The sequence below is a fragment of the Fusarium vanettenii genome, assembly GCF_000151355.1.
Source record: "Fusarium vanettenii 77-13-4 chromosome 9 genomic scaffold NECHAsca_6_chr9_2_0, whole genome shotgun sequence".
In the NCBI taxonomy this organism is placed as follows: Eukaryota; Fungi; Ascomycota; class Sordariomycetes; order Hypocreales; family Nectriaceae; genus Fusarium; species Fusarium vanettenii.
In genome coordinates, this window is record NW_003315877.1 from 1,063,699 (window position 1) to 1,080,152 (window position 16,454).

The following is a 16,454-nucleotide window of genomic DNA, read 5'->3' on the forward strand; positions in this document are numbered from 1 at the left end:
AAGGCGTTGACATACACCAGAATAGAGGTATAGAGTATCACTTCGAGCAATGGAGATGTATGCAAAAGACAATGATATCCATACAAATCATCAATTATGCCCTTGAAAGGCTACTAAGCTACTACAGAGGTATCATATCCACAGGCAAACGCCGTTGCCTTGATCCATAAAAAAAGTCCATCCAGCGCCATCTATGTATGTAGTTACTATCATATCCCTGTGTCTTTGAACACTCAATTCTGTGCTGTTGATGCCCTCCATGTACCTGTTGTCCAACAAATCTCTATCATGCTGCAAAACTCCATTCATAAAACCATAATAGGCTACTCCTTAGCCTCCTCAACAGTGACTTTTTGCTCCATGCCCCATTCGGCGCACACATCATCAGAGCCGTTGTAGCCAAAAGCCAGGGCACCATCTCGGGGAGGAGAGCTGGGCATGATACCATCGGTGCTGAGGAAGTTGCCAAACTCTACTATCATGTTCTGGGTAACTTCCATGTTCGGGAGGCTGGAGAAGTCGAATTGGCTGTTATCCAAGTCGAAAGATGGCTCCGAGAGCAACTGCGTGATGGTACGGCACGTGGGGGTATCAAAAAGGTTGTCAACGTTCAGCCGCGGGCTCCGTCTAAGGCCCGCGGAACGAGGAGTCTTGGTAGGCGTCTTCTGAAGTAGTGCCTGCTGGCTAGGAGACATCATGCCCCTCACAGATCTAATAGATCGCGAGACGCTGCGGGTGATGGGTCGGTGGCTTGGTGTAGGACGTGTAGGAGTCTTGAAGGGAGTGGTTTGCGCCTCAGCCTTAGACTTGGGCGGAGGGGTAGACGGCCGAGCAGGGCTATGGAACAAAGCCTCCAGAGCGTCTTGTTCACTTTGTTTCTCGCCACGAGCCTGAGCTTTGGACTTGGGCGGAGGAGTGGAGGGACGAGCTGGGCTGTGGAACAGGGCCTCCAGGGCATCTTGTTCACTTTGCTTCTCGCCACGGACCTCAGTGGTCACATTCTCCTTTTCCACAGCCAATTCCTTGTCTTGACGAGCCTCTGTCACCTTGACAACGTTGGCGTTAATCTCTCCAAGAGTCTTCAGGGTCGGATCCTTCTGTGGAGAGGAGAACAACAAGCGCCGGGTGTTGCCGAGGTCCTCATCAATGTCCATTTCGATGGGGCTGTTAGCTGTCCCAAGTCCTCGGGAACTTCTGGAATGAGTTGACCCCGGGTTTGATCGGTCCCTGTCGTTGTTTGGCAGCCCATCGAGGCCAGGGAGAGTGAGGGTGTTGCCCATTAGCACATCGCCTCCCTGCTCCTTGGTGGGAAGGATAGAGCCAGACTGCTTGGGTGAAGATGGCTGAACAGGGCCGAGAGGATCTGTAACTGGGTAGGCCTCGGAAGTAGGGTTGGGGTGAGAAATACTCTTTGTGCGAGCCCTCTTGGCCCGGGAGGAGTTGGAGTTGGGGTTGGTGCTGGATCCACGCTTTCGTCGGCTTTGGCCAAGGGGTCCAAAGGCGTTGTCCCATTTATCTTGAGGGCGGTGGATTCGGTATTTGCCTATCCAGATACCACACGGGTTGCAGAGAAGCTGTTCTGTCCAAGCATCTCGAATGTCTTTCAGGCCCAGGGATTTCTTGACGAGCCGGTATGCTAGAGGAACGTTTTGCTCATCTCGCTTTGTAATCTCAATCGCTGTGATCTGTCCGGGCTTGTCCTTGTAGTCGACATGCTGGGGAACTCCCTCGCGTTCCTGAACCCAGATCTTGCGCCAAGTTGGTGTTTCGATGGCGCCACAGTTGGTACAGAAAGGAGGCATCTCTCCATTCAGAATAGCCATTTCCAGCTTCTGCTTGATCGCGTGCTTCTTCACCATGTTCTTCTTGTATTTGTAGGGCGGCGATGAGGGCATCCCGGGGAGAGCATCGCTTTGTGGGAAAGATGCCCCGGGGAGTGGAGGCATGGCCAAATGCTCTAGCGATTCGACTGAGCCAATAGGGTCGCTGGCAGGAACTGGTAGATGCAGAGCCATAGAGTTAGATCGACGAAGGCATGTTGGAATCTCGGTCGATGCTCTAATGGGCTCGGCAAGATGAGACTCGGAGAGTGTCGATGGTCTGACAGGCTCACTAGCGGGAACTGAGGGCAATGGCAAGATACCGGCGGACTGCGATCGATTCAGGTGTCGAGACCCGCGAGGTTGGGGCTTGACTGGGTTAGAGACTGGTTCTCGAGGAGGTAGAGTTCCTTGTGGAATCTGATTAGTCTCAGTTGAAGGCATGGGCTCAGGACCTGAGGTCGCTCGCACTAATTGAAGAAGGGGCTCATCCAACCCATCGCAGGGTTGGTTTTGGGACTCAACCTGAGGTTGAGGAGCTTCTGCTGCACAAGGCACCCGGACAGGAACTGGACTTGCCATCTTCTCAGGGGCGTCTGTGGTGGGAGGTGGAGTTGGTGGTGAGCGGCGCTGAGGTCGCGCTTGGGGGGGATTTCGGGCTGTCTGAGGTTGGACATGGTTCTTTCGGGGCATAGGTAGGGGCAGGGAAGGCTCCAACTGAGGCCCAACTGGACCCGAGGTGGGATGGGGTGTGTTGAAGCTCTGGATATGGACGAGATCCTGGCCATCTGGGCCGTCTATCCTGAAGACCTGAGTTGGGATGCCTGTGCTGTCTACACTTTCTAGCACTCGTGGGACTGGGGGTCGTCCTCGAATCCGACTCTCCTTGACCGGCTGGAGAATGGGTTCATCAAAGAGGTCGTCGATGTCGTCCGTAAAAGTTGAATCTGGCACGGGTGCGGGCATCGGAGGGAGAATAGGACTTGACATGGGCGGGCTGGATTGCATGAATGATGCGTTTCGAGGAACTGGAGGAGACGAGCGGATATCCTGCGGGCTATCTTCTGAGTAGGCTGGCGTTTCGATGGCCGATTCAGGGGAGCGGCCGTCCTCCTGGCTTGGAGAGAGGGCGCGGGCAGGCCTCGGGGGAATTTGGTTGCTCAGGTTGGCTGTCATTTCTTGTCGCATGGATGACTCCCGCCGAGGCTTGGGCCCTTTTGGGCCACCTCGAGGCATATTTAATGGACCGCCCTCAGGCACTGGTGTAGGAGCTCGAGGAACTTCCTGTAGGTGGTTGCTAGTCACGGCTTCATTGCTTGGGCCAACAGGGCGGAAGTTTCGGAGCGAACTGGCAGTACTGGCAGTAACGCGTAGAGAATCCGGCCCAGAGGTGAATGGGTTTGGTGCTGTCTTTTCAACCTTGGTTGTCTTGACTGGCTTCGTCGTCTTGATCTCCTTGGTCTGGCTGGCCTGGTTTGTCTCCTTGGTCGTGTTCGTCGCCGTCTTGGTCTTCTTCTTGGCGGGGCCGCTATCCTCGCCCTCGGTTCCGTCCTCATATCCTGAAGTGTTTCCTTCAGCTGGCTTTTTCCTTGGTCGACCACGGGGACGCCCTGTCGGCGCCCTCTTGCGTGAACTTCTACTAGCTGGTCTTGACGTGGGCTGGTTCGGGGCTGTTGCCGGGTCGACAGGTGTTGGGGCTACCCGCTGGACTTCGGGGGCTGGAGGTCCTTGGGAGAGGGCAGGTGATGCCACTCGGGAGACATGTGCTGAGTGACCAATCTGAGGGTTGGATTGAAGGAACGAGCTCCATTCAGCAGCACCTGCGGGTGTCATGAGTGTCTCTGTAGACCGCGCAAGCTGCATATCCTGGGTGGGCTCAGGCTTTTGAACCCTGGGGCAGACGGTAAATCTCAACTTGACCTCTAGGATCTCGGGATTGCCTCCTCCAAAGACGGCGAGGAGGTTCTTGGTGACTCGCCCTGTGACCATCTTGGGTGGTTGGGCACCCCAGTCACCACGCATCGTATCCAATGCCCATGATAGCATGCCCTGCCCCACAAGTGGTGTGTCTGGTTCCGAGTAGTCGAGAGAGTAGACGGTAAAATCGGTGTTGGTCTCGTTGCCATGGCTGGCGAGTTCGGGGCTGCAATCGGTGACCGCCTGCAGGCACGCGCGCAAGTCGACGATGCCAATCGAGTTCTTCTCGTCGAGGGGAACTGTCTGTACATTGAGAGTCTGGGATGACCGGGCCAGGCAGTTAACCTTGGCCTCCTTGTCGAAGGTGTAATGAACCTTGACTGTAGGGCAGTGTTAGCCATGTATGCAGCAAGATAAGGTCATCATCGGGAGGCATACGGCCCATGGGCCTCACTTGGACACCCGACTCATCAACTTCGTTATTTCGCTGCATCGTCTGACCGTTATTGGGATTCCAGTCGCCCGGGGGGGCAAAAGGCATGGGCGACGCCATGGCGGTCAGTCCCCAGGAGGGGAAAAGGTCAGAGATAAGCCGACGCGGTGTCTCAATCACTCGAGGCGAAGTGACAGTTCAGAATCCTCGAGATGTCGTCGACGGGAAGGTTGTGCGAGTGATTGAGACGAAAAGGGTTGACGGGGAGAAGGGTGGATATGTGGAGCTAGAGCGAGGCGAGGTTTAATGTTTGAGCTCGTTGGCCGGGATGTGATATCAAATTCGGGAGGCGGGCGTCATTCTCGTGACGCGCCTCGTCCGCCAAAAGTCGCGTCGTGAGGGTGGAACCTCTTTAAGCTGCAGATCTGAGGGGAGACGTGCACGCTGGCTGGACAACGAGAAGGAGGGGGGGAAAAAGAGGAGAAGAAATTGAGAGGGGAAGATGGACAAGGAAGAGATTAAGTATCAAACCAGAGGTCAATCATCAATCAATAACACGGACACGCAAAGGAAGGAAGGTGGTGATGTCGCGTTGTGATGCAGGTGTTGTAGAGGCGTCGGCGGGTGTTGTAACTGTTGGCCCTGACCTTGGCAGGCGGTGGATTGGATGCTCAAGTTGGAGGGCGGCCGTGTCACTCGAGTGGTTGAGAGACCCCTGTGGGTTCTGATTTAGTGGTTGCAGCGCCAGTGACGTGAGTTAGCGCGCACCCACCTGAGCGAGACGCGCCGACAATGGAAGGTGGGACCGGAGACCGGAGGGTGAGGCCCACTATTCCCGAGAGGTACGGCGCCGGAGAGAGAGTTTCGGCCCCGCTTTGAGTTTTGAGGTCGTTGGCTCCGAAGCTGTCAAGCTCTGGAAACCTTCTTTGTTTAGTTCGCTTCCTTCGGATGCGTAGTCAGCTCACCGGCCAGGCACCGGAAGCTGCTTTCTCACGTGCTTCGAGTTCGCTCTCGTTTTGACGTCGGGGTTCGTGGCTTGGTTCCCGCAGCTTTGTCTCCGTTGAGCTGCTGCAGCTAGAGAGAGGTACGTATCTTGTTCAACTCCCTTACCGCACCTTTTTCGCAGGTCGTTTCGCTTTGGCCAACCCAGCAGCTGGCGGCTCCCTTTCGATGACGGAAAACTGGACCAGAGATGAGATGGAAAATGGCAGACCTGAGAGGGGGCAAGGAAGGCGAAGATGTCTAGTCTTTCTTCTCAAGGCCTCTCCGGGGCGGGGCCTTGTCCCTTTTATATTCTCGTCTGTTGCCCGAGGCCATCTTCCTTTCGCACCCCATCTCCCGGATGCCTACAGACGCCATGTGGGAAGACGATGAGTCGATGAAGTTTCCCCTCGACTTTATCTCCACTTTCTCAACGTCTTGTTCCTTACCTCCTGCTGGTAGCCGTGCTTATCATCTCTTAACTCCGCCTGTTTGGCTAAGAGGGCCTGGTGTTTTGTTTTGGCCTATGCACCACCGCCTGTCCAACCCTCCATTACGCGCTGATAGGCCCCTCCTTGTTTGCTACCCCCCTGTAGTCTGCTTATTTCGATGAGGCTTTTCGACCATCGTTTGATCTCTCATCAAACGGAATCTTGGTGGTTTATCGCAACCCCACACCTTTCATCTCATTCGCCACTATTCCCCCCATTCCATTTTCACCATTCACGACAATACCCATGATGCTTCATCAGCCCCATTAACGAGTTTCACGTCCATCAACAAATTGATTGCACCATCATCAGAAAGTCATCACATTTCATCTATCGACACACGCACTACGCCAGGATAATCAGGTAGTGACTTCTATTTTTACAAATTATCTAATATTCTTACAATTTGCTTCCAGGCGTGGACTCATCTGCCAACCACCTAGCCTTGCCGCGGGCGTCCACATCGGTCTTGCGGGCGATGATCTCCTTGACCACCTCCGAGATACCCTGGCGACCCCGGCGAGATGCGATGATGATGTTGGCTAGCTCCTCCTGGCTGTAGCTGCCGTCAGAGAGAACCTTGCGAATCTCCTTCTCGGTGGGGACTCCGATACTCTGGTGAGGGTATTCCGAGTATGTCCGATCGGTGAACAGCTCGATGTCGCTCTCCGGGTCAAACTCGAAGAAGGGCTTGGTCACGTTGTCCTTGGTAGCAATGTCCTCCAGGGACTCGGGCGACCACTTGGGCGTCTCCTTGCGGATGAGCAGAGCCGTCACACCCTCGGTGAAGTCAGGATGCTGCATGAACTTGGATGAGATCTGGTGCTCCTTCTTGAAGGTCTCAGCGATATCCCACTCGCCACCGACGCGCATCTGGCGGAGGGCCACGTGCACGGCGGTGGGTGACCGCTTGTGCAGAGTCTTGATCTGCTTCTGCGCCCACTCCTCAGTCGCACCCCGCTCGGACTCCAAGGCAGCAATGATGTCGCTGATGGTGTTCTTGTTGAAGCACCTGTCAATGGCCCGACGAATCTCGCCGCTCAGGGCGAAGGGCTGGTCATAGGGGAGGCCGGTACAGAACTCCTCCAGGGTCTCGTTGATAAGGGCCAGTCGTGCAGGCAGGTCGTCGCTGTCTCGGAACCGGAGCTCAGCCAGGCGAGCCTCCAGATCGGGCAGGCTGGTGGAGTGGAGGTAGTGGGTGGCAATGCCAGAGTAAAAGACATTAGGACCAGTGAGTCGGTCACTGGTCAGCGCCAGGTAGGTTCCGACAGATCCGTTCATTCGGGGGAGGAAGAAGGAAGCGCCAACATCGGGGAAGAAGCCGATGGTGGTCTCGGGCATGGCAAAGACAGTCTTCTCGGTCGCAATCCGGAATGGAGCATGGGCGCTGAGACCAACACCACCACCCATGGTGATACCGTCCATGAAGGCAATGTAGGGCTTCTGATATGTCGCAATGTAGTGGTCGAGCTTGTATTCGAGGGCAAAGTACTCGGCTGACTTCTTCCATCCGTCCTCTTGCTGGTTGAAGTGGGCGAGGGCAGCGACATCACCTCCAGCGCACAGAGACTTTTCACCAGCACCCTTCATGACGACAACGTTGGCCAGGTCGGACTTTTCCCACTCCACCAGCCGGGGAACAATCTTGCGGATCATGGAAGCATTGAGAGAGTTGAGCTTTTTGGGTCGGTTGAGCATGACGGTGCGCAGACCATACTTGCTCTCGAAAACGACATCGTTGGGTTCATCGTCGCGCAGCTCCTTGATCGAGGTCGCTTCGGTAGATAGCTGCACCGATCCAATTAGAAGACTGAACCTCCGATAACGTCATTGAAGCCTGTATCTCACCTGTCGAGCCCCGAGAGAGGAGCTCAAGACCTTTGCTTGCTGAACCATGTTGAAACCACTTCTTGTTGAGCTTCGATAGCTTGCAGCATTGACAGCCGCACCAGCTCGGACAGCAAAAGTTCGGAAGGACATCACAAAGATATTAGCGATGCGCACATGCGATCGACATGCGCATCGAGAGGAGGAGGGGGTATTAGAGGCTGTGGTAGTGTCCTCGGTCCGCGGCAATGCTTTTCAACCTCCGCATCAGAACCCCAAAATTGAGTCCGAGGGTAGCAGCGTCTTTCCGCTTTCTGCAGTGGACCTAGGCTTGCCCGCCCAGTCAAGGAACTGCTGTCACCTGACCAGTGAGAAGCCGGAGGGGAGCTCCACTGTCGCGACCAATCAGGTGCAGTCCACCCCAAACATCGACTTTTTGAGCTCTGTGGGCTTTCAGCCTTGCGCGCCGCATTCAACATCACCGACAATCATCCATACGGACAGCCTTCAAGATGTCGGACCCCAAGATTCAGTGCGTCACGTCTGTTCTAGTTCGATGGATCAATGGCTAACAAGATGATAGGGAGCTTCTCACCAAGCCGCGCTCAGATCTCACGTATGTGCTACGGCCCATCCTCGACACTCGCTGCCCAGCCCCGCGACGAGACGACAATTGCTAACGTATGACCCCTCACAGAGAGTACGAGATTGCTCAGCTCGAGGAGCACGAGTTCTCCGCCGGCCCCCTCTCCATCCTCCAGACCGCCGTGCGCTCGCACATCCAGGTGCTCATCTCGATTCGCAACAACCGCAAGCTCCTGGCGCGTGTCAAGGCCTTTGACCGACACTGCAACATGGTTCTCGAGAACGTGAAGGAGATGTGGACAGAGACACCCCGGTTAGCAAACGGAAAGAAGGGTCGACCAGTGAACAAGGATCGGTTCATCAGCAAGATGTGCGTACACCTGGGCTCTCCTTCACCCCTGGCGGTGACGATTTTTCAGGGACAAAAGCTAACGTGTCCACAGGTTCCTGCGAGGAGATAGTGTTATCTTGGTGCTCCTAAGCTAATTTTCCTTTCCGTCACGATGTTTGGGGGCTGAGGATTCACTTTGAGAATGGGATGTTTTGTATGTCTTCGGGCAAGGCTCACAGGGACTCCATAGGCGTTGAAAACAAGTTGATTTACGCGTACGCACTCTCCCGTTCTTTGATTAACTTTGCAGTCTTTACGCTCTACTTCGCACGTCTTGCATCTTAGTACCTGTGTGAAGCACTTTAATTCTATTTTTCACCTTGGTCAGACATAACAGAATCATTCGCTCAAGCCAAGGAAGAAGCAGGCCAGTCCCCAGGCACCAGGATCAGGAACCTCCTGATATCCGCTACCTCCGACATAAACAGTCCGTCCGAGGCTGGCTTGCATACCCTTGGTCTCATCAGCTCCCTTCCTCGCCGCCTCGGCTGCCTTCTTCACGTCGCCTGTCTGGCCCAGCACCTCAACAAAGGGATGAAGGGCGTCAACCAAGGTGCGGTCGCCTGGGCGGGCTGGCGTATATCTACCTAACGCATCACTACTCTGCTTGAGAGCCTTGGCCCAGACCTCGGGGGATGCATTGCCTGGGGCGAGACCACGAAGAGCATGGACTAGAGCATTGAGGAAGATGGCGTAGAGGGCACCAGACGTTCCATCCATAGTGTTTTCCACAACGGTGACGATGGAGGAGAGGTCCACCACTATGTCTCCGGTGAAAGGACGCTCTTCAAGATGCTTCAAGATCGCTATGGCCACGTCAGTAAGTATTAGGCACGCTCCGAGATGTCAGACTCACCTTCAGCTCCCCTCTTCAAACCGATTCCACAGTCTCCATCACCGACAACAGTGTCATATCGAGTAACCTCTGGTTCAGCCGCAATCACCTTTTCCAAAGCCCTCTTAAATGCTTTCTGCGCAGAGTTGGCGTCTATCTTGAGATCGCTGGGTTGAGCATCCTGGCTTGCACCGTCGTTGCCTGTTCTTGTGGCTGAGTTCTTGGCTTCCCATGTGCGAGACTGGATAGGTGCAGACCATCCCACGACTTCGCTAGGGGCGTCGAGTAGCTCGATCATGCTTGGGGCATCAAAGTCGGGAGAGACAACGTTGAGAAGAGTGATGCTGAAACCAAGACCGTTGAGACTGGCCATGTAGGTGCCGCTTAGGACTCTGACGGGACGGATATTATGCTTTGACTCGAGCTGGCTCACAACTTCGGCCGTGATGCCACCCAGTTCAAGAACGCTCACCCCGCCGAGGTTGTTTATCATGAGAACCACCTCTTTCGAGCTGACATTAACAAATGCTCGGTCCTTGTCGATGGTGTCAAGCAGTTGCTTGAGCATCTTGCTCACAAGGTCGGGCAGGTCAGCCTTTTCTCGTCCGGAGCCTGGCTCATTGTGAATGCCCATTCCCAGCTCAACCTCTCCTGCTTCTAGGCTGCCTTCGCTGTCGACCTTGCGGCCAGGAACGTGGACATGCTCCAGGCTGGCACCCACACTAACAAGGTTGGATGCAGTCAGCCGGGCATACTTGGCAACCACATCAAGCGGCTTTCCCAGAGCTGCCAGGGCTCCAGAGATCTTGTGGACAAGGACGGTGCCTGCGATACCACGCCTTCCTACCTTGCCAGCCTTTGCACGGCCAACACCAACATCGTCGCCCACAACGACCATCTCGACGGCGAGACCGGCGGCCTTGGCCTTTTCAACACCCATTCCAAAGTTGAGGACATCACCGGTGTAGTTCATCACAGTAACCAGAACACCCTTTGATGTATCGACGCGAGAGGTGATGGCGGTGCGGATCTGCTCGGCTGAAGGGCTAGCAAAGATGGTACCTGCAACAGCTGCAGAGAGCATGCCCTGGCCGACCATACCAGCGAATGAAGGCTCATGACCGGAGCCTCCGCCGGAGATGATGGACACTTGAGAGGCGGCATTTGAGTCAGGTCGGCGGTAGATGATCTTGTGGTCTGAGTCTAGAGCAACCGAGGGGTTGGTGAGAGTCAGGCTGTGGAGAGCAGACGAGACCAAATGGGTTGGATCGTTGATGAAGTGTTTGGACGACATGATTGATAGGTTGAACAATTATTTAAACTTTAGAACAACGAATTTATGAAATCATCGCATGCAAGAAGAGAGAGCGATTATAGAGTGACAGTCACAAAGAATCAGGTGAGCTACATCGTGCCGTCAAAAGGTACCAAGTGACGTCCCAAATCAGCCGGTGGTCACCCATTGACAGGTGAAGGCGGGGGATTGGCTCCGAATCGCGGGGTTTTGGTGGGGGTTGGATCAAGCCTCTGCAGGACGGCAATGAGAGCGGAAGGTTGCAGGGACTCAGTTTGTGTCGCCGAAATCATTATCCGGGGGGTTCTTTGTGAGGGGAACAACGTTGCCGAGGACAATAGCTCGGTTGTTGGAGTTGACTGTAGCCGATGGGGATTACTAGTGGATGCTTGGCATTTGCTCAGCTGGAGTTGGCTGGCCTGGCTTGTTAACGAAACGAACGAGAGATGAGTAGGATAAGAGTTGATTATCAGCGAGCTTTGGGCGCTTGTGATAATTCTCGTAGTGCAGTCTGTCATAAGCTCATGTCCTGTTGGGCTGACCATATAGGAATGGATCCACGGATCAGTTCGGTGTAAGTGAGCCACGCTGACATCTGTCATGCACAAGCACCTCTGGCTACTTGTGTTGACATATGCGACACTAAGGAACTAAACAAACTTATTTGAAAGACCTGGACTTGCCTCAATGTTGTATACCAACCTAGTTTAACATTGCTTTAAGTTATGTGACGTGACATATCTAGCCGATGCCTCCGTGGTCGATTCGAGGTTTATAACTCGGGATGTGGGTGACTGACTATGAGTTCCGACCATCCATTCCTTCACAAAACGGCGATTAAAAACATAATAGTCCCGCTGACAAAGAATAGCGACCTATCACTCCAGTAGAAAACCCAAGCATTCCAGACCAACAATTGAAACAATGTTCGGGACGGCGGCATTATGTACACGCACAAACATACGCGGACAACCCCCCAGCATACGTATGCTCGGTTACGTACTCTGATCCCAGCACAAAGCACAAGGTGGACGCAAGAGGTCGCAATTAGCCCATCCCCATAATTCAAGGCCCTTGCCTGTTCCATGCCGGTTTAAATGCCTACGCTAGACTCAATCTTATTTATCATTAACAATTTACACGCGGGTTGAAGCTCGACGTCTGTGAATGGCCAAGATGAATATTCCCGGGCTCCCGTCTTGGCCCCCTTGTAAGGATGAGCAGCTCTGGGTCCAACCCTTTCGGCGCCTTTTTTGCACAGCCACTGTCATGGAGAGTTTCATATTAGCTAAACGACTCATGATACGACGTCTCCGGTGACTTGAAACAAATGGAAATATCATTCATTCATTAGAAGCTGGCGTCGTTTAGATCTCGAGTTTAATCAGCCCCCTCCTCACCCCAGATCAAGTCTAATCCCGTATTGGATCAGCTGGTGTAAAGGATCAGTTTGGTAATTGGCTCTTGTACGCATTTTTTATGTGAGAAGATCCTAATATCTTGGCATTCACTGACACTTCTCGAAACCCATTCGTCGGTTCGTATGTAATGCCCCCCCGAGTTTTACGAGTTCGCTAACCGATACTGAACCAAACACGAGAAGAATGAGCGCACACCCCTGGGCCTCAAAGGGGAGCTTTGCTGCGCCTCCCGTTGGGAAAAAAGGGCCTCGACTAAGACCCCCCCCGGACGAGATGACCTCGCCGTTGGATAGTTTCATTTCTCTCTCATCCCTTCACCGTTAACCCAGTGGAGTCCGTCTCCGTCTGGCATCCCCCCTCCTAGACGCGTGGCCGAGAAGCGAGCGAGTCCATGCACTTTCTAACAAGATGGGGCGAGAGAGGGGGGTTAGTTAGATTCCTTCCGTCGTTCAAGAATCCTTCTTCTCCAGATCTTTATTCTTACTCTAAATTTCCATTCCATTCGATTCCTGATTTTACTTGTAAAGTTCTTACCCATGTGTTTCCAACTATAGTCTTCGTTTCCCTTCGTATCCGGCTTCTCTCGCTCGAGTTCGGCCATCCCGGCATTCTTGTCAGCAGCCGCCTCCATCAACGTGTAGTACCAAGGTGTAAGCCGACTTTGAGTGAGCAGATTTGACAGCTTTCGACACCGACATTCTCGAAACCAAGATTCTTCATTCGTTTTGATTCGAAGGGTAGTTTGTTGTGGTGATTCATTCGACTGGGTATCAAGATGAGGGCATTCCTACGGAAAGCGACTGCGGTGTTGGGCTTTACGACAGCAGTGACTGGCCTCGAGATAACATTTGAGGATGAGAGCAAGTTTAACTCTTGTCGATAGATGAAGCTTTGGCTAACTTATACTAGAGTCTGTCAAGAGTGCTGCTAGTACTGTCGCATATGGCTTGATGAAGTACTACACGGGAAACAACACTGGCGATGTACCCGGCAACCTGCCAGACCCTTACTACTGTAACCATCCCAAAAGAAACTCTCGAGGAACTTCTGTCGCTGACACTTCTTAGGGTGGGAGGCGGGCGCCCTGTTCGGAACCATGATCGACTACTGGTGGCTCACAGGCGACTCTTCGTACAACGACATCACCAAGCAAGCACTGGTCCACCAAGCCGGAGATACCAACGACTACATGCCCGAGAACCAGACCCTGACCGAGGGTAATGACGATCAAGGCTTCTGGGCCATGGCCGTCATGTCCGCCGCCGAGCACAAGTTCCCCGACCCCCCAGATGACAAGCCCGGATGGCTCGCCCTCACCCAGGCCGTCTTCAACGAGTACGTCAGCCGCTGGGACTCGAAACACTGCTCCGGCGGCCTGCGATGGCAGATTTTCACCTTTAACACGGGTTACGACTACAAAAACTCCATCTCCAACGGGTGCTTCTTCAACATCGCCGCAAGACTAGCTCGCTACACCGGAAACGACACCTACGCCGACTGGGCGGAGAAGATCTGGGACTGGGAGGTTGACGCCGGGCTCATAACCGACGAACACCAGGTGTTTGACGGCGTGACAATTGGAGAAACGAACTGCAGCAGCACCGACACGAACCAGTGGACTTACAACGCCGGCATCTACCTGCACGGCGCAGCTGTCCTGTACAACATGACCGAGAGCGACACTTGGAAGAAGCGTGTCGACGGGATCCTGACCAACATCAACAAGAAATTCGTCAAGAACAATGTCATTTACGAGCAGTTCTGCGAGCCTAGCAAGCAGTGCAACCAGGATCAGCAGAACTTCAAGGGATTCCTCGCACGTTGGATGGCCGCTACGACACAGATGGCGCCTCACACTTATGACTCGGTCGCCAAGCTTCTGTTATCGAGCGCCAAGTCAGCAGTGGGAGTCTGCAACGGATCACCATCAACGGGTTACAAAGGCCCTGCCGGCACGGCGTGCGGCTTCTCATGGCTCACAGGTACATACGACGGCACAGTCGGCGTAGGTCCGCAGATGAGCGCCCTATCCATCTTTATGTACACGCTCGTCGACAAGGTGAGCAGCCCTGTCACGAAGAAAACAGGAGGAACTTCAAAGGGCGACCCGAATGCTGGAGACACGACGACGGGAGACAGAGACGGCAAGAAGACGTATAGCGCCATCACCATGACGGACAAGGCGGGGGCAGGAATAATAACGTTCCTCATTGCAGCGGGTGTTGTTTGCGGCACTGCTTTTACCGTGATTTAAAAAAAGAAACTAAACAGTCAAAGGAGTCAAGACATGGGTTTCCTAGCATTGGGCGTTATAGGTGTTGAGTTTGGATTAGGATATCTGGTTCATTTGCCTTTGGATAGCTCAGAACCTACTGCTTGACAGAATAGACACGACTGCTCTTTTTGTTTTGTACATAAACTATCATTCGCATTACAGATAAGTCGCTAGGTGTTTCCTTGGAGGAATCCACGACTACATTTTGAACTTGAGAAGTTGAGCAGGACTTTGCGATGATGACCTTGAGAATACGATCCAGTCAAAGATAACACGCAGTTTTGGAAAGATGACTCTTGTCAAGTGTCTTGAAACGGGTATTTGAACAACAGCTTGACTCCCACTTGGCATGGATATCACAGCCACTAGTCATCTTCAGCAAGTCTTTAGCAGCATCTCTTGATACCTACTTTGACACGATTACAATATTAGAGAATTAGGAACAAGTCTATCACCAATTAAACTTTCTATAAAGCTCATTTAACTACAGATTTAATGTATGAACACGCATTCGATAGTCAAGTTGTTGTGTCAAACATCTGCTCCCAAATTCTATAAACAAAGTAAACACCCAAGCCAGCACACTCTGTTCAACGTCACCATCTTCACTCCTCTCGAGGATTCCCCTTTGGATCCCTTGATAACCTCGCCCATTGCGTCTTCAACGCAGGCACATCCGCACTTACAAGAGAATTCATCCATGCCTCCTCTTCGCCCTTTGTCTTGACCGTCGCCCTCCCCATCAAGACTGGATGGCAGTTCACATAGATAGTCTCGTAAGCGTGTGCTGGCACGCAAAACGTCTCGTGAAAGATGCCGATATGTGCCGGTTTCTCCTTGTTCATCCAATCCCAGGCCTTACGGTGCAGTTCCTCGTGGGCGAAGCGGTTCAGGCTCTCGACGTCACGGAAGTAGTATGTCAGGAGTAGGGTGTTGTTACTAGTTCGCTCATCGCCTCGCCAGTTTGAGTAGCTCAACATGCCTAGCTCATCTCGGCGAGCTGTGAGATTATTGTGTAGAGTCCTGAAGTAATCTCCGACCTTGTCAAAGTGCGGTGCCGCGACGCCAAGTGGGTGGTTGGATTGGACACCAAGGTTGAAGACAACAACAGGACTCGCACCGGGCCTATTCCCAAAGGTACCGTCTCGGAAGGGAAGCTGAGCTGTCGCACGGCCGTGTACAGTATCTGTCGTGTACTCGTTTGGTTTCGGGCTGCGGAGCTGGAGGACAGTTGTGATGATCGAGTTGAGAAAGACGATAGCGGAGGGGACAACTGCCCAACGGAAAGGAAGGGTTGCAGAGAGGATAAGTTGGAGGATGGAACCTATTAGGACGGTGGTGTGTGGTTTAAGAGAATCTTTGACGATGAACTGGCGGATCCAAAGTTAGAAGTTGGTGAGTTTTATGTAGTTGCCGCCATTGGACTTACAAAGGTTTGAACTTTGGCTAGATAAGTGGCAGGCTTCCTAGTCGGTGCCAATTTGGGACGAAACTCGGTGTTCATCTTGAAGACTATGCAATGAAGTAGATAAAAATGATGATATCACGTTAAAGTCTATCACTCCTCATCTGCCAATGATGAACAAAGCGCAACACTATTCAATTCAGCAAGGCCGATCAATCAGATTATATACATTTCGAATTAAACTCGGCTTTGTTAAAATGTCATTTAGCGAGTGCGAGACTCACAAAAGCCATCTCTCGTAATCCATTCAATGCGAGGAGCCAACTACAAATAGCACCATGGCTTGCCCTCGCATTCGCATCGCCGTTTTTAGGACGCTTCGGTACCAACCACCCAATCTAAGTCTCTCGATTGCGCATCATAAAGACAAAGAGTGAATAACCCCCGCATGATGCATTCCATCTCGTCCCAATTATTCGGAGACTTCGGCGTTAAACCCTTGATTTCTCAAAAAGGCGGCATCACCCGCTGGTGTTTCGGACACCTCAGGACGAAACGATCCATCTACCCGCAGTTCAACTCAACTGCATACATTATCTCCCCGTGCAACAGACACCGCTACACAGTCTGACATCCCTGCAGTAGCAAGTCAATAGCCCTCGCACTCGCTTTGACCCCATCTTCTCCACCCGCCGACATCCCGCTATCGTTGTTCGGCATCTCCACCTCGACGGAAAGCACAGAGGCCCGGGTGCCCTGGCAACCGTCCGTGTAGTTGA

The 16,454-nt window shown here is 53.1% G+C and overlaps 6 protein-coding genes across 6 annotated transcripts; 2 read left to right on the top strand and 4 right to left on the bottom strand.

The window, feature by feature from the left end:
• Window positions 1–365: 365 nt before the first annotated feature.
• NECHADRAFT_20376 (uncharacterized protein) lies at window positions 366–4,290 on the bottom strand (the record flags this gene model as incomplete). Its single annotated transcript, XM_003050422.1, has 3 exons — window positions 366–890; window positions 987–4,117; window positions 4,176–4,290. Coding segments are annotated over 3 exons (3,771 nt in total), but the record flags the coding sequence as incomplete, so codon positions are not given.
• A 1,751-nt stretch (window positions 4,291–6,041) lies between these two features.
• Window positions 6,042–7,538, bottom strand: NECHADRAFT_49136 (uncharacterized protein; the record flags this gene model as incomplete). Its single annotated transcript, XM_003050423.1, has 2 exons — window positions 6,042–7,430; window positions 7,491–7,538. 2 exons carry the CDS (start codon window positions 7,536–7,538, stop codon window positions 6,042–6,044), a joined length of 1,437 nt encoding a protein of 478 aa, XP_003050469.1.
• A 443-nt stretch (window positions 7,539–7,981) lies between these two features.
• NECHADRAFT_84833 (uncharacterized protein) lies at window positions 7,982–8,540 on the top strand (the record flags this gene model as incomplete). The annotated part of the gene is made up of 4 exons (XM_003050035.1): window positions 7,982–8,001; window positions 8,053–8,085; window positions 8,167–8,424; window positions 8,498–8,540. 4 exons carry the CDS (start codon window positions 7,982–7,984, stop codon window positions 8,538–8,540), a joined length of 354 nt encoding a protein of 117 aa, XP_003050081.1.
• A 96-nt stretch (window positions 8,541–8,636) lies between these two features.
• Window positions 8,637–10,659, bottom strand: NECHADRAFT_63627 (uncharacterized protein). The gene is made up of 2 exons (XM_003050424.1): window positions 9,302–10,659; window positions 8,637–9,251 (listed from the first exon to the last, which is right to left on the bottom strand). The coding sequence occupies exons 1-2, from the start codon at window positions 10,572–10,574 to the stop codon at window positions 8,785–8,787; spliced, it is 1,740 nt and encodes a 579-aa protein (XP_003050470.1). The 5' UTR covers window positions 10,575–10,659; the 3' UTR covers window positions 8,637–8,784.
• A 1,744-nt stretch (window positions 10,660–12,403) lies between these two features.
• On the top strand, window positions 12,404–14,407 carry NECHADRAFT_123408 (uncharacterized protein; the record flags this gene model as incomplete). Its single annotated transcript, XM_003050036.1, has 3 exons — window positions 12,404–12,425; window positions 12,905–13,009; window positions 13,063–14,407. The coding sequence occupies 3 exons, from the start codon at window positions 12,404–12,406 to the stop codon at window positions 14,247–14,249; spliced, it is 1,314 nt and encodes a 437-aa protein (XP_003050082.1). The 3' UTR covers window positions 14,250–14,407.
• Window positions 14,408–14,875: 468 nt separating this feature from the next.
• NECHADRAFT_49056 (uncharacterized protein) lies at window positions 14,876–15,774 on the bottom strand (the record flags this gene model as incomplete). The annotated part of the gene is made up of 2 exons (XM_003050425.1): window positions 14,876–15,640; window positions 15,700–15,774. 2 exons carry the CDS (start codon window positions 15,772–15,774, stop codon window positions 14,876–14,878), a joined length of 840 nt encoding a protein of 279 aa, XP_003050471.1.
• Between the last annotated feature and the right edge of the window lie 680 nt (window positions 15,775–16,454).

What these genes read in the sequence shown, in the direction of transcription:
- NECHADRAFT_63627 (XM_003050424.1), bottom strand. Translation starts at nt 10,574, where the DNA reads ATGTCGTCCAAACACTTCATCAACGATCCAACCCATTTGGTCTCGTCT. An exon ending in TTTGAAGAGGGGAGCTGAAG is followed by an intron (nt 9,252 to 9,301) that starts GTGAGTCTGACA and finishes ACGTGGCCATAG; the next exon opens with CGATCTTGAAGCATCTTGAA.